Raw genomic sequence first — 17,331 nt, forward strand, 5'->3', positions numbered from 1 at the left:
GCTCTCCGTGGTGCTGAATCGCGTCGCGGCCGCCTCTATCCGTGGTACCCATAGCCGCCTCAAGCCGGTGGCCCCCGGGGCTCTCCCTCCGCACCCTTATTCCCCATCGCTCCTGAACATCTGGATTATTTTTTTCAATAGCGCTGGTTTTGTAAGTGCCAATTTGAAACATTTTTGCCCCCTCCCCATAAGTCGTGGACTACAAAGCACAAGGACCTGAAAAATGTACAGCTTCAATACTCTTCGACTCTACCTTTGGGAGACCATTGTATTCTTCAGGTATGCAATTTTCTACTGACCACATCGCTCTCATGGAAATGGGGGGGAAGGAGTGCGGATGCTGACCGTGCCCGTGGTCCCATCACTGGGGGCGAAGGGGTGCTGTGTACCGCTGCAATCGGGTCTTTCCCTCCCCCGCCCCCTCTTCGCCCATCCGCCCCCCCCCACCCCCGCCCGCAGGGTGTCTGGCTTGTGCGTGGAGGTCTGAGACAGGCGCTGCTCCGGCAGCTGTTTGCCTGTTCCTTGTGGTTTGTTTGTCCTTCCGCAGGCTACTACCCCCCAATACAACCCCCCGGGGGTGCCCTGCATATCAGCTCTCGCTTGGCTGAGGACTTTAAGGGGAAGCTTTAGGAGTTACTCAGTTTAATTAGGACTGCATTCTCTCTAACCGCAGTGCCGAAAACCTCAGCTCTCCCGTCTGAGAGCCAAGTGACAACTAGCGGTGACGGGGAAGGTTGCACTCGAACTTGCTGGACACAGAACATTTCATTTTCTCTCCTTTTTTGTTGTTTTCTTTTTTTTCTGCGGGGGAGGGAGAGGGGTTTCTGAGGCCTGGTGCTTGGAGACAATAGTGTTACGACCCCGGTTTGCAAAGGCCTGAACTTGGATGCAGGAGGGATCTATTTAAGAAGATACTAGGAAAACATTTCCCTTTTGAAACTTTGGCTCTCTCTTTTCCTTCACCCACCTTTCAGAACTCCACTTTGTGTGCAGCAGATGCTGAACTGATGGATAATTCTTTTTTGTTTTGTTTCTTAATCTATGTCTATCTCTGGTTCAATAGCTGAGTTTCCCCTACCCACTGTCTCTCAGATTAAAAATTTCAGCCTATAGGCTTGGCATTCTTATGTTAGTACAAGTGAAAAGTGAAAAATTGTATCTGCAGGTAGCCCTGAAATAGATGGTCCTTTTTTAAGTGGGTGAATCATGCTGTCTTCAGATATGGTTATGATAAATTCCATTAACATGAGCTGAAAAAATTACTCTTTTTCCATGACCTGCAGGGATCATTAATCTTCCTTATTTTAGATGCCTGCCTCTTGTGTATTGTATTAGCTTGGCATTGGATTAATAATCATTCAAAAAATATACTCCAGTTGTTCTCGAAAATAAGTGACCACCAAATATTATCACCTTCCATCATAAAACAGAACATAATTCTGCTTTCATTTGACTACATATAAACTATGGGTTTGATGAGTCCATCAGTCCCTGTATTAAATGAATGACACCTCCTCCAAATTGTAAATGTCTGTAAGCCTCTTTTTGTGTACTTCTCTTGAGATGAAGAAGATCCCCCTTCTCTGAGATACCTCGGGCTAAAGCTTCTAATCTCCAGTTTAAATAATTCTGTGATAGGCCACAGTCCTGAGCACAGCTCAGAATGTAAATAGTCAAGGAGTCAGACAGAATGAAAAAAGTACAACAATCCAGGGTCTAGTGAAATTTAACTACTTTATGGGGGAATTATCCTATTAATATCAGATTATTTCTTCTCTGTGTACCTGGTAAAACTGTAAAATGCTGTGGAGGTAGGGTATGTGGTAACATTTGTATGCAAATTGATTCTCTATTTGTCTTACCAGAGACAGAACTGAACCAGAGAGATTAAAGAGCAAATTAATGGGACCAAGTACATCATCCCCCGCCACTACCCTACACACTCAAGTCCTTTTTTTCTTGATGAACAGTATGTGATGCTGGATTTCCTGTCAGACACTGTCATTCAGAAAAGGGAGACTTGGTCTAAAACGTCTGCATTGTAATCATTTGGATAAGGCTAGGAATCTCCTCTGTTAATTCTGCAAGTAAACTGGTGGTAGCCTGTCAGAAAACGCCACTCTACATCTCTCTTATGTGTGTGAAGGCACACATGAGCAACAATGGATGTGCGATAGAATCCTCTGTGTTTAAAAGAAGAGTGATGACTATGGAGATTTGGAAAGGCAGTTGTATCATTTGCGCTTTCAAAAATATAGGAATAGCTACTTCATTTGAGAAGTGAATGCTCACTTTTGAAACACAAAGTAAGAAAAAGATCTATTGAACTAGGGAAATACCCTCAGCAATTTTTCGACAGATTTTTTTTTAAAAGGTCACAAATGGGTTAAAGTGAGTACGTTATCTTTGTTCAATTGATATTTTCATTTCTAACTCTGATTTTTTTTCCGTTCTATGTGAAAACACAGAAGCATTAAAATCTGGGGGCTCAGTACACTGTATGTGGGGGTAAATGAAGGCTGGCAGCTCCCTGCTGGGTTCCATGTGAATAACCCCTACTCCCCCAAGGGACAGCACTGAGTTGGAATAAGCAAATCCAATCATCTCAGGCACCCAGGTCCCCCTTAGATTAGATGATGCCAGCTGCTCACCTTGCTGGGGAAAAAACTGGGGGCTAGGAAATGCTCTCAACAGCAGAAGTGCTGCTGCATTACCACATAACCAGCGAGTGACAATAACCACTGCAGAACAAACAACAATTGAAATGAATAGGGCAGAAATCTCATATGGTGCCAACACAGGGAACAAATTGAGGCCTTAGAAAGGGGTCCTGGTTGACAAGCAGCATTGCAGTTTCTCATCAGCTGTGTCACCAAAAGTAAAACGAGGTGATATGGCTGAAGTTCCTGCTGTGGTGTTTAAAAACCTGAGGCCCTAAAATCCTTTAAGTCACATCCTGGGTTTCAACAAGCTGAATTTTGTCTCCGTGTCTTCAGTTAAGGATGGAGTCTTACATCTAGACTAGAAAAATAATAGGCAAAGGTCTTTTATTTAATGGTAGGAGCACATTCTCTCAAACTTCCTGTCAAACCAAAGGGAACTTGACTTTGATCTCCAGAGCCCATACAGAGGCCATGGGCTGGAGCAGGCCCAATAGGATCCCAAAATTCTCCTGTCTTCTGCGTAACTCAGGTAGACTCATGGTGTATAACCGTGCTTCTCAAGCTCTGCATCACCGGCATTTTGAACTGGTAATTCTTTGTTATGAACGCTGCCCTGTATGCTGTAAGATGTTTAGCAGCATTCCTATTGCCAGTAACACCCTTTCCCTAGTCACAACAAGCCAAAAAAAAAGAAAAAAGAAAAAAAAGAAAAATCTTCAGACATTGCCAAACATCTGTAGAGGGATGCGAGAGGGGGGAGATAAAACTTCCCGATTTCAAACTACAGCATAGAATCACCAAATTTTTAATCAGTCGCTTTGATGTACCAATTATAATGAGGAGGAGGAAAGTCTCACTTCCTTGAGAAAATGCACTCGTGAAACATACACAGCACTACAGTGAAACAACAAGGAGCCTCGCTAATGCTTGAGAAGGGGATAAAGGCAAGGAAAGAAACCAGGTCTTATCCATGGGTGGCTTTCCCAGAAGATCAGCTTTTCCTTATGCAACACCTCCATCTACCATCCCATTAGATGCTTCTTTGCACAGGATCTTGTCCTGAGTATGACACTCAGTAAGAAAGAAGTTTCTATCCACACTCACATAAAAATGAACATGGTAAATACATCATTTCATATCTTGGCCCTAAAAACCTACCCAGGTAGAAGGCAAATGACCTTTTTGCTCTTGTGGTTCCCCTCTTCCCTGGACTCCAAGTTTGGCAAAAGGGGCAAATGATGACCTTATCTTTTCCACTCGGTAGTAAAGCTGTCTTCTGCCTGAAATCTGCCGCATTTGGGGCATCACAGAAAGCATCTAGGAGTGTATGAAATGGACCCAAGACTTTTTCCCTAAGGAAGGAAGTCTCTTGAGTAAGTTTGCATTGGGTCCAATCAGTTCACCCTCTTTGGGGGCTGAAGAACATTAAGATAAAGAAAAGTTCATGATTTTGTTCCCAAGGGACAGTCTGGAAAGGGCCCCTAGGCTGGTAAGTGGAGTTATGAATCAGCACACTTCTACATACTTGCAAAATTGCTAATGACTATCAGGGGGTATTCAGGGAATTAATTTTTGAGGCTGCCTTATGAAAGAGGTGGTGCACCATGTGGTACAGTCCAAGAGCTGTTGGGCCACGATTCTACAGCCAGCTCTGCTCCCAGCCTACAGCATAGCCATAATAAAACAAGTCTCTTACACTTGTGGGGATTCAGTTTTCTTACCAATCAACACAAATGTCTAGAACTTCGGCCAGCACCATGGCTTAACAGGCTAATCCTCCACCTTGCGGCGCTGGCACACCGGGTTCTGGTCCCGGTCAGGGCGCCGGATCCTGTCCCTGTTGCCCCTCTTCCAGGCCAGCTCTCTGCTGTGACCCGGGAAGGCAGTGGAGGATGGCACAGGTCCTTGGGCCCTGCACCCCATGGGAGACCAGGATAAACACCTGGCTCCTGGCTTTGGATCAGCACGATGCGCCGGCCGCAGCGGCCATTGGAGGGTGAACCAATGGCAAAAAGGAAGACCTTTCTCTCTGTCTCTCTCTCTCACTATCCACTCTGCCTGTCCAAAAAAAAAAATGTCTGGAACTTGACACTTCTAGGTTCCCTGCAGTCTCTAGTAAGGGCTTTATCAATGCAGGGCCCACGACCACAAGGCTCAGGGTGAGTTGGCTTAGGTAGTGATACTGCCTTCCTTTCTTCGTCAGACACTTATTTATCATGGATATGTGTGTCCTGGCCTAAATGAGGCACTCTGCAGGGACAGAGGACCCAGCAGCCATCCTTGCACAACAAGGAGACAGTGCTGTTTTTAAACACATATTTCACACCTTTCTTCCCTTCTCTGAGGGCCTATGGAGCTCCTGTCCAGGTTGCCTGTGTGCACGTCTTATGACAGCATCACATTTTTGTGGGTGTCATTAACTTGACTTCCTTCATCAGTTGGCAGAAAGCAGAATGATTTTCACGATGGATGGCACTGTCTCCCTGCCTGGCAATCTTGACACTGTTCAACAAGTTTTAAGGTATGCTTTAAGCAAAGCAGCCTTGGCCCAAGTGGCTGGAGACCTGGGATCTAGAATTTAGCAAGCTACATGACCTTGAGAGGTTCCATGACCTTTGGGGCCCTCACCTTCCTCAACTACACAAAGAAAGGATTCAACCAATCACTCTATCTAAAACCATTTTTAGCTGTGCGAGTTGAAGGTTATCTTCTCCCAATCTCCCCATGACAGCACAGTTTTTGGTTACAGCTATTGCAGCATATGTCAATTATTTTAAGAAATGGCCACACTGAGGTATATTCAGTCTCACAAGCCAGAGAGAATGAGGACCTCCCTAAATAACCTTACCCTCTGGACACCAGTATTGACAGTTCCTATAAATATGCCCATTTCATCAGTGCCATGAGAAAACATGGTGTTTGACCATTGTCTTCATAGACCCAAAGAAGGGAGTGAGAAAGGTGGGCCCAGGTTTCTGCATGTTTTATCAATCATGCTGTTGGTTGATTACCACAATGCCTATGAATTAAAAATCTGTTTACCAAACCCATTCATCATTGCCGTATTTCTTGTTTTCCCCATCTTTATTAATCACAAGCACACGTAACTGCCAGAAACGCTGAACATAATGGAGCAGGCAATGTTACCACCCTAAGAAAAAAACTAAAGTATGGACACATGGTTCTTTTTAGTCACCCTATAGAGCCTTGTCAGAAGTAAATATGCAATTTGTTAGAGTCTTTGAAATTTTAAAAATTAACTGAGTCCTCATTACTATTTCATGAACTTCCTATATATGACGCCATATTGAGAAACATTAGATTTCATGTATTCTATATAGCTCCAAGAGAAGAATTGGAGTAAATTGGCAGGTTTTTTTGTTTTAATGCACACACACACGCACACGCACACACAAATTCAGGCTCAGTATAATTCAGAACTGGCAGCTCTGTGAAATTGTGCATTGGGCTGCCTCAGTGGTAGCAATGGTCACTGCACATGAAGATATGCAAGCAGAGACTGGAAATCTACCTCTCAGGAAAGACATAGAAGAAATTCAAGCCTCTTTCATGAATCCAGGCATGTGATTTGCTGCAGAAAAGTAAATGCACTGCAGGTCAGAGCCAAATCTTCACAATTCTTACGGCGCTTTCTTCCTTGATTCCCAAATCACCACCTGGTCATTATAAGCTCTCTAAATCATGCTGTGAATACACAGTTGCTGGAACCTTTTCTTTCTTTAAAGTGGACCAGGTAATAAGTAAATTGGGCCATGAACACAACACAACAAAGAATTATTAGAAGGAAATCACTTGGTTATTTAAGAGCCTAGTTTTAAGAAATTAGAAGGACCTCAGAACACCATAGGAACCCATCAGAAAATGTGCCAGTCCGTGGACAAGACCACGGTTTCAGCCCTGAACTCTAGCTGTCTCCCTAAACCAATTCCCTGTGGAGCCTCAAACACCAGTGAAAACACCATAGACTAGCCAGCAAATGCACTCAGAATGCACATTAGAAGGAAACAATGTCCGGAGATGCAGGGGAGAGGGGCTTAGCCACACAGTGCCTGCGCTTTGTAATTCAAGCCCTTATGAGGGGTGCTGAGGCTCCAAAGCTTTTGAAATTCTTAATAAAGGATCCCTTTGTGGTTTGCTGAAGTTGATATTGTCCGAGTCTCCCGAGGCTAATTCAGTGCAATTAGATTACCACTCTCTGCCTTTGAATTCCGCTGTTTTTCAGTGTCCATTGCTAAATGAGTTTACCGTCTTAACAGGGAGCTGCCGACAACCATTAATGCCAGCCGTGAAATAGGCAGCAGCTCCTGCGCAGCGTCCTCTCTTCTCTTGCACACTGGGAAGTCCATAGGCACCTAGAAGTCCAGCCTGTGCTCCCTTTCTTGCAAAGTGCATCCTGAACTTTCCTGTTCACCTCCAGAGAAGCACACTTCCCTCTCGAGTGTCTCGTGGATCAACAGAATCACAGAGTCTTGGGGCAGAAAGGGCTCTTAGCAGGGCTAGAATTCAATGACCCTCAAACCTGGCTGTGAAGGGCTCATCAAAAAGATTCCCACAAACTTGCTAAAAGGCTGGTCTTATATTAAATACTTTATTACAAAACGACACCAATAATAGTAATAAATACAAGGGGTCACAGGAAATGTGTAGAGATGATAGGTATATTTATAGCATAGATTGTAGCAATCGCTTTACAGGTGCATAGTTATCACCCAACTCATATCAAGTTCTGTATATTAAACATGTACCTTCTTTTTGTATATCCATCACTCCTCAATAAAGTTGTACTAAAATTTTTTAAAAAGAGATTCCTAGCATCATTGCAGTCAACTGAAACAGAACTTTCCAGAGTAGGGACTCAGATATCTGTAATGTTAATAAGAGTCTAAGTCAGTGCTATGTGTCAAGATGCACATTCATACTCAAGGGGTCTCAGTGGGGCCTGAGAATCTGCATTCCTAACAGCCCCCAAGTAATGCTGCTGTCAATACTTCTGTGAATCAAGGGTCTGAGCAAAAAGGCTCTAAATCATTTGGATTGAGGACCCTGACATAGGTTGACCTTTTGTTTTGCAGATGAAGAGAGAATAAATGACTCTCTCATACAGCCATGTACATTCCCCAAACTCATTCCTCCAGAGTCAGCTATACAGCCCATATGCCTGACCCTGGCACTTCACTTTGCTTCCTTCAATCCTCTCACACAGCATCCTGCTGCATAGACATCAAGACGCTCACAACTCACAGGGGTCCAACAGGAGACAGCCCTATTCCCAAACTGCTTACCAGGTCCCTGAAGTCTCAGTGCACCCAAACCTCTCATTCACATAGCTACACACTGTGACTGTGATGCTGGATGAAGACAGGAGGCATGCAAGGAACGGGCTTTCAGCCTGTTACCTGGGGCCTCTGGGACACAGCAATCAGGCTCTGTCGGGAATAAGAAGGGAGTGAACTAAGATGGTCAGAAGGAGGCAATCTGTCGTTTCTTTCCCCAAAGAAGATCTCAGTAATCATGGTCCTGTTAACACCACGCTGCCAGAGGTTTGCTTAGGACTCCTCGGTGTCCCGAGACTGCTGTTCAGTCTGCCGTCTGTCTGGCTTTAGCACCATGCCCTTCCTTCTTCTCCATCGCTTTAACTGGACAACCTTCCTACAAAGCATAATAGTATCTCATTTACCAAACAGATAACTGCTATGGTCTTCAAGCCTTAGGAGAGCTGCATGTTTATTGCCTTGTGCTCAGTCCTGCAATACTCCCCAGCTCCAGAGGAATGCGGCAGGGCTGCTGCAACCCTGGCTGCTATAGCAGATTCACAACGCTCCCTTACAGAAGCACTTCACAGTTTATAGAGTGTTCCACATCCACGATCCCATATGAGCTGTCCACTACCTCACAAAACAGACACAGGACAACAGTTACTATTCCCATTCTAGAGCTGAGAAAACTGAGGCTCTGAAAGGAAAAGTGATTTGCTTTTTTGGGAACTGGAAGTAACCATTCTGTTAATCTTGGGAAAAAGCTTGGAATCAAATACAGATCTTACTCTTATCTCACCACTGAGAGAGAGAGAGAGAGAGAGAGAGAGAGAGAGAGAGGGAGAGGGAGGGAGGGAGGGAGGGAGGGAAAGGGAAGGGAGAGAGACTCTGACTTCTTAAAGGTACAGCTCCTATGAGCTGGTATTGATATCGGATTAACAGCCTCTCCATCTGCCAGTGGGCCACAGGAGAAAAAAGCAGCATAGGAGAGAGCAGATTGGAATTTCCTATCAGGCCTTTAGTTTGACAAAGCCATCGTCTGCCTTTTCTTAGCCAGATTGGCATTTCTTGCTCTATTCTTGAACACCTTTAATTGTGCGATACATGGATACTTTCTCTTTCTGAGAAATGCTAGTAAAAACCTGCGATACCTTTTGATGAAAGGCCTCTAGTTCCCTTCTGGCTGTTATCCCTTCTGCTCATTCTCAGTCCAATATGCAGTCTACGTGCATACACATCCATGGTGTGTGCGTAATCACCGATATACATACTGTACTGTCATTGCACTGAATCATGTTGCCCACGTAATTCTGCAGTTTGTTTTGTTCACATAGCAACATGTCTTGGGATGCCATACCTGTCGCAGCATACTTCTCCATTCCATTGTCTTAAACCCTGCCGAGCATTTTATGTGGTGGGTTTCTCATTATTTTCTAACCATCTCCCCTTTTTTCTAATTTTTCCACTGTGTGCCTACATCTTTGTGACCATATGTGACATTTCTCTAGGCAGATAACAAGAATAAGAAATGGAATTGTTGGAGCACACAACTTCTGCATCTTTTATGTTAACAGACACTGCAGGCAGATATTCCTTTCTTTCCAAGGCTTCTCTTCAGCTCTTCCTCAGGGTACCCCATCTTAGCCTAGAGTGCAGCAACCTAATAATAGAAATTGTTAGTATTTATTGAATGTTTATCAAAAGCTAAGTTCTATAGTAGCATCATATGCCTCATTTCATAATTCTCTTAAAAATCCTAAAATGTCAGTACTGTTATATCCCGACTTTATGGTTGACAAAACTGAGGCACAAATAGCTTGTGTAACTTACTCAAGGTAAGACGAATGGTAAGATGTGGACCTAGGAAATGAAAATGGGCCAAACTCCAGAAAATACTCTTTTAACTATTTCACTATCATTATACTTCAAGAATGAACCTGGAGTAAGAGAGGGGAAATTGGATTGGATTAGGAGGATGGGAGAAATAAATGTGCTTCTTCAGGTAACCAGGAGCAAATCTCCCACAGGTGATTCTAGAAAATAACAAAGTCAACATGCCTCGTAAATCCATGTGAGTGTGCACTCTCATTCAACATAGGAAGGAAGTCGCACTCATTTCTGTCCCCAACATAAAGATGCATGGTTAGAGCCCTGTGTGTAGAGATGGTTTACCATAGATCATCCTTCCTTCCTTGTCCCACATGCCTTGTGGGACTGAAAGAGCTATCCAGGATTATGGAAGAGGATTTTTAAGTGCATTGGGAGATCAGGAAGAAGGGCAGCATAGCGTTTGGTGTTGGAATAAAAGCCTTTAAATTGTTGGTTCCTGTGCTCAGACCAAAGGGTTTTCGGCCTCACACTCTAGCCCCAAATACACAGAAGTATCACCAGCCTCCTTTTCTGTAGAGCAGTTTGTTGAGGCAGCACCTGAGGTCTTAGCATGTGCCCCAGATTCGCTGCTCCCAAAGCAGATCCAAGAGGCTTCCCAGAACATCTCTAGGCCAGGAAACTACGTCCAATCCAGATGATACCCAGGGCTTAGGATGGGAAGAGGCAGCAAGGACTAGGTCAGTCCTTTTTTTAGCTTTGAGCATCACTCCAGGTGTGGCCTATGGGAAGCCCAGACAATGGTCTCATCTCAGAGACCTGCTTTCAAGAGCTCATTGATCATCACCTAGATGGCTTCCAACGTGTCCCTACAGCAGGCCTGTTTCGAGTGGAACAAACAACTCAATGGAAATACAGTCTCCTAATATCATTTTTTAAATAGATCTGCTGTTTTGTTGTTTTCCTTTGTTTTTCACATTATAAATATTATACCTGTTTGTTATCAAGTATTTTAAACATAAGAAGATATGTTTAAAACTAAAATACACAGAAATCTTACTCCCTTACTTAATTATTTGATTATTTGTCCTTACAAATCTTTCATAAGATAATCATAAGAAAAACATGAGTGATTACTATATGCCTGACACTTTCCTGAAGCTGAATAAGTATTAACCCAGATAATCCTCAAAACAATCCCATAAAGCATATACTATTATTTGTTCCATTGTACTGGTGAGGTTGAAGACTTCCCAAAATCACTGCCGCCTAAGTAGCAGTGTCAGCTTGAGATTCAGTTAGTCTCACTTCAGAAGGCCTTCCATGTTGTGCTTCAATAAGAAGCCACTTGTTTTACAAAAATGGAATAACCCTAAACACCACGTTCTGCAACTTTCATTTTACCACCCAGAAATACCTCGTCAAGTTTTACAAAAATGGAATAACCCTAAACACCACGTTCTGCAACTTTCATTTTACCACCCAGAAATACCTCGTCAATGCACACGCAGCTCCATCTCCTTCCCTTTTCCAGTTGCTCTGCCCTTCTCTTGAGAATACAAAGTTTCCATGCAACCTGAAACTCAGCCTACCACAGCCACGCCTCACCTCTACTTCCAGCTCCCTGCCTTCACACAAACCAAATGTTGCTTTCTCACTGTTCACAGTAATACGTCCACAAGTCTAACCTGTGGACTTTATCGTGTACTATTCCCTATCCTTTCCATAAACCCTCCTCTGCTCTCTGCCAAGAAAGACACACCAACTGGCTCTGGGTTCAAACTAACTTTGCTTTCAACCCTGCCTCTGTCACTTCCCTGCTGTCTGGTCTTGACAGTTTGTTCAACCTGAGTCTCAAGTTCCTTATATTAAAAACTAGGGAAGATGATGTCACTGATGAACACAACAAGTGCAATAGCAACACGTTTCCCTAGTACAGAACAAGCCTTTAACAAATGGTAATTCCCTTCCCACTTCTCTGAGCCCCTGTCCATGCTTCAAGACCCATCTCTAGCATCACTTCCTCCATGAAGCACCCCCTGGATTTCTACTGTCTCTATTCCCAGTGGGGAAAGAACTCCTCTCCCTAAATCCCCTTGGAAATGTGTGCAATTCTCTTGGTATTCAATTTGCTTAAAATTTCCTGCTGCGCAATAATAACTTCCTGGTTAAGGTGAAAGGTGAACAAGAATACAAGCAACTCATCCCCAGGACTTCCCCAAGTCTTCAGCTTGCTCCACTTTCCTCTCATACACAATAACATCCTTATGGCTCACGTATATTAGATACTCAGTGTTTGTTCAATCAGTTGACTTTGTCCCCACATGCCTGGGCCCTTCCTCTTCTTATTTCCTCCACAGAATTCCAGGACCTGAAGGATTCCAACCACCCAACCCCAAGGCACTTCTGTTCATCCCCATGACCTTTTTTTGCAGCAAGAGATGCGTGTTGGGGAGAGTGTGGGCTGGGTATGGCAGTTCAGCCCTGACTGTGTGGCTGCAGCAGTGAGCGGCTCAGCCTGATCCCTGTGGTCTGGCAGAGCATTCCAAACTCTGGGCCTCCCAGAACATCTGAGCCACGGTAGATAAGGTAGCTTCTTACCATGACCCAGGCCTCCCGACAAGGCAAACTTTCCAAAATGGTTTTATTTGTGCAGAACGCATGGACTGCATTGTAGGTAGTTTTCTCAAAGTGACCTAAAATATCGCATAGAAAAGAAAAATTCTTCACAGGAACCAAGAAAAAAAGATTGCATCGTGCCCAGAGACAAGGGACTAGGGAATTCATTGCATATGCCTCAGAACATAAAAAAGCTATAGCACCACAAAAAGAGAGAGAGAGTGATAAGACTCGGTCAAAGACGTAACACTGCATGCTGCATCCTAGAGATTAGCGGAAGATTCCCCTCCCTGTGTAAGTTCTGCTCTCTCTTTGTAACCGAGTCTCAGCTTTTCTGTGCCTAACATCAGACTAGACTGTGTAAAGACTGTGGATTCCCAACCCCCCACTCACACACACGAGCTGTCATTGTATAAGCTTAAATTAGGTAGGAGCCTAGAGGGCTAGTAGTCAGTAAGTCTGGTTTAGGAATTAGAATTAATCTGGAATCCTGATTATACCACGTGCAACGTACGTATCTCAGAACAAGACTGCTTTCAGGAGGCCTAAACCTCAGTTTTCCTCATCTTTGAAACGGGAATGAAAACCATCCCTCTGACAGATGACCACTAAGGTGCAATGGCAGGAGACATGCAGAGGATCAGTACCGCATACAGCACACAGCAGCTACAGAAAGCGGGAGAACTTGATGACTGCAAGTCAAGCGGAATAGGTGCAAAGTGTTGCAGCAGCACTCAGAGCATCTGACTACCTCTGTCTGGAGGAGGAGCGGCTATCTCACAGGACTCAGGACAATTAAACTGGGCCATAAAAATGACTAATTCACCAGGTGGCAAAGACTGCCAAGAGAGTGACGCAGGCAAAGGAAAAAGGCTTGCAGAGCGGGCCAGCTGGATGACCCTGGGCCCAAGGACACTGGGCGGGCCAGCTATCCCCCCTGTACCCCAGGTCAGCCCAGTCCTGCCCCACCCTCGCCTCTCCCAGCGGGCCTTCTTGCCACTGGAAGCCAAATTCAGAGAGGATAATACGGGCATCATCCAAAGAATATTTATTATTTCACGCTATAAACCAACAATTTTTTGAAGTTCTGTAGCTAGACACACTAAGGAAGAGAAGAGATATATCCCTGCTCTCGTGTAGCTTAACTGCAGACACGGGGTTCCACCTAATGAAAATTAGCAAACTAATTGTGCTAAAAATGCAATAAAGCAGTAGAATAGGGGCAGACATTTTGTCTAGTGGGTAAGACATCCGTGCTGCATCTAAGATACTCACCTCCAGCTGCTGACTCCAGTTTCCTGCTAATGCAGACCCTGGGAGGCAGAGATGATGGCTCAAGTATTGGGTTTCTGCCACCAAGTGGGAGACCGGAACTGAGTTCCCACCTTTAGTCCAGTTTAGTTGTGGCCACTGCAGGCATCTGGGAAGTCAATCAGCAAGTATTATGTGCCAGTTTTCTCATATGTGTGCTATTTCTCTCCCTCCCTCCCTCTCTCCTTTCCTCTCTCTCTCTCTCTCTCTCTCGTTCTCACTCTGTGTCTGTCTGTCTCAAGCAAATACATCAAAGTTTTAAGTGGGAAAAAGCCCAAGATAATGGGAAAGAGAATGATCCATAGTATTCACCCCCTTTCTCTCGGTCCCCGGTCTTCAAACCACATCCATTATCACAGGGAGATGGGCAGCTCCCAGTTATCACAGGAAGATGGGCAGCTTGGAGAGAACTGTGCCCTTTTACAGGTGAGGAAGCAGAAACCTTGAGAGAGCAACGGCTCACCCAAAGTCACCATCAGTAAGGGCTCTGGGAAGGTGACTTCATCCTGCACAGAAAAGTTCAGGATGAACAATTAAAAGGGGGAAGAGACGCAAACAGAAAGGCTGCATGCAGAGTGGGATTCTTTTTATATATGTATTAGTGTTCTCATACGGGGAAAGCCTAGAGCAACAGACCTAAAATTGTTTATAGTTGTTATTATCTCTGAGAATGAGACTATGGGGGACTTTCACTTCAAATAGTAAACATTTTTGTAATGTGTGAATGTCTTACAACAATATAAAATACTTTTAAAAGGTAATAAATCAGTTTGTTTATAAAAGAGGGTTGCAGTGTGAGCAAACAACCAACCATGGAGTACCCCAAATAAAAGACAACCTGCACCCCATGGGGGCCAGACATCTGAGTCATCCAGAGCAGTGACGGGCTAATTAGATTTTCTCCAAGTAAAATCAGGCCTGGAAGCCGAGACCATTTGCTGTAGTTGTTGGAACTTCCTGTGCAAAGTTGCTTTTCCCACTGTAGTCACTGTGCTAGAAGGAAAATGTCCTTGGAAAATGGAAGAAAAAGCTATAGTGTAAATTTGGGTTTGTAGAACATAGTGATGGATAGAACACATTCTCATCAGAATGACTGCAGCGCTATCCAATTCTCTGTGCAATGTCATAAAATCCTCTTAATGTTTACTAAAAAAAAAAGTAATTAGAGATGGAAACAATCATCTGGTTAAATTCCTTCCATTCCCAAGATGGAACTGAGGCCAGAGGAAAAGGAAATCGTCCAAAGTCACAGTGGATTAAGGCCCAGCCCAGACAAGAATGGAGGATCCCATGTCTCACCACGATGACAGTTTTCTCTATAATCTAATAAGAATTCCACTGACAATAGACAAGATAAATTTCAATGGTACAGAATTACCAGTTCTATTACAATATTGATAATGTTTAATGTTTTTAAAATCAGATTAAACTACATAACACTATATGAATTGGGAAAAACTCAAGACATGAAATGCAAGTTGAGACGACTACTGTCTACCATCCTATCTTAGACGTTGTCATCGAAGAAAATGCAAAGTATAACAAGGAATCATAAAGTTGGGTTAGCTCTGAACAAGGTCTACCTTTACCTCTAAGTCCCTAACAGCTTCTTGGGGTGAGTCATGGACATGGGCTGCAATATAAATTCAAGTAAGTTGTAGAAAATATGGCACATGTGGGCAAAAAGTGGGCATATTCAGCAGGCAGAGCACAGTTGGGACCAGGTCATCCTTTGTCTAATTTTCCAGGCAGTACCTGTCTGAGCTCTATCTAGTTTTCTAGTCCCTTCTTACATTAAAATGGCATCTGTGATTGCTAACCTTCTGCCTTTTGGTCAGCAGTTCTTCTAAATAATGAAATTTATAATGAATCATATTAGCAAATACCATGTGTTTAGAGAATACTATATCCCAGCAACAATTTTAAAAGCCCTATTGTATTCACTATTTCATATTTATAGCAACTCCATGAAGTAAGCACTATTGTTATACCTGTTTTGGTATCAAGAGACTAAGGTAGAAATCTTACCAACCTGGGACCCTTTCAGGTCACCTTGCCAATCCACATTCAAAGATATCCTTCATCAGCAGTAGAGAACGTTTCACATGGGAAAGGCACACGAGCAGAGAAGCAGAGTAGTAAAGAGGGAGGGGCATTTTACTCAGATCTACTCCAGATTCAGCCACAGGCCCACTGTGGACCACAGCATTGTCGTCTGTGCAACGGATGAGTGGACTGGTTTAGGTGGCTCTTAAGAGCTCTCCCAATCGCATCATCCTAGGATTCAGAAACAGAGAAAAAGGGAGAAGGTCGAGGAACCAGAAAGAGAAAGAAATATAGGAGGGAACAAACAAAGACTAAAGACAGATGATGGAAAGAGGAAGAAATGAGGAGAAAGAAGCAAAGGCATTTTCCAAGGCAGTGGGGATCTGCTCATCTTGTTGAAAGAAAGGATCCTCACATCAGAAATTCCTACAATAAAAGCCAACTCCATGTCTCCCTCTGGTGGAATCTGTGGCTGATGCCCACAGAAGGGGGCCCTGGGAAGAGGAAGGATGTGGCTGTGTTTTGGAAGCCTGGAAAGGAAGGCTCCTTGGAGGGCCTTCAGAGGCCCAGCCCCTCCTCCTTAAGGCCTGACAACAGACAACAATGATGGTCATATTCCCAGGCTGGGGAGGGGGTGGCCCTTGGGAACGTGCTGAGGGAAATGACTTAACTGCACTGTGCCTGCTATAACAAATCCCGAGAACCATCTACAGGAGAAAATCCCAGCCAGGAAAACATCTTCCATGTTCATCTTTTTTCTCCATCCCACCCCCCACCAACACTGATAAACCCTTCCCCAACCCCAAGAGCTATCATTCGAGACAAAAGATCCAGCACTGAATGACTTTCAGCCCTAGCAGCCAATCTTTTCAGTTTTCTGGGCAGTTCCAGGCCTTGATACCCTGGAAGACAAAGACAATGCCTCCACCTGGTGGGTATCTCTTAACCCTCACAGCACAGTGTTAGGCACATAGCAGGCTCTTCAAATCCATCTGATATCTGGTCAACACAGTGATCCCAACAGCATCTGCTCTGTTGCTTAACATTTTAATCTAAATGCCCTTCCTTCTATTCATTCCACTGCCCTTGGTTTAAAGTCCTAACCTGTTGTTTGCCCCAAGAGATAGAAACTAGCAGGTACTTGCCTCTGCAGAAGTGAAGCAACAAACCATTTACTTCCTGAAATAAGCCAGTCCCAAAAAGATGCCATATGTTTTCCCTGATCTGGAGTAACTAATAGAGTAGCTAAAATGTAACATATTGGAGTGAAAGGGACATCTTGAGATTCAAAGACTGTTTACAGCCTTTGTCTCTACTGTTGAGGAACAGTGGGTTTTTTTCCTTCGTGCTATCTGTTGAATTCTTTACTTAGTGTAGGATTAAACTTATGAGTCTGAAATAAACTGAAAATACATCTTTGTAAAAATTAAGAGTGGGAATAGGAGAGGGAGGAGGAAGAAGGGCTGGAGTGTGGACAGCAGGACGGATATGGTAGGAAGTATCACTATGCTCCTAAATTTGTATGTATGAGATACATGAAACTTATATAGCTTAAATAAAATTTTTAAAAATAAATAAATAAAAAGTGA

General features: G+C 43.8%; 1 protein-coding gene across 2 annotated transcripts in view; it reads left to right on the top strand.

Moving 5' to 3' along the window:
* Window positions 1-223: 223 nt before the first annotated feature.
* The window catches only part of GLRA1 (glycine receptor alpha 1), a 96,305-nt gene continuing 79,197 nt past the window's right edge, over window positions 224-17,331 (top strand). For both annotated transcript variants that reach the window (XM_062189708.1, XM_062189709.1), the window contains exon 1: window positions 224-279. In XM_062189708.1, coding sequence (XP_062045692.1) covers window positions 224-279 — 56 coding nt within the window. The remainder of the gene's footprint in view (window positions 280-17,331) is intronic.

Source organism: Lepus europaeus, chromosome 4 (genome assembly GCF_033115175.1).
Source record: "Lepus europaeus isolate LE1 chromosome 4, mLepTim1.pri, whole genome shotgun sequence".
NCBI lineage: Eukaryota > Metazoa > Chordata > Mammalia > Lagomorpha > Leporidae > Lepus > Lepus europaeus.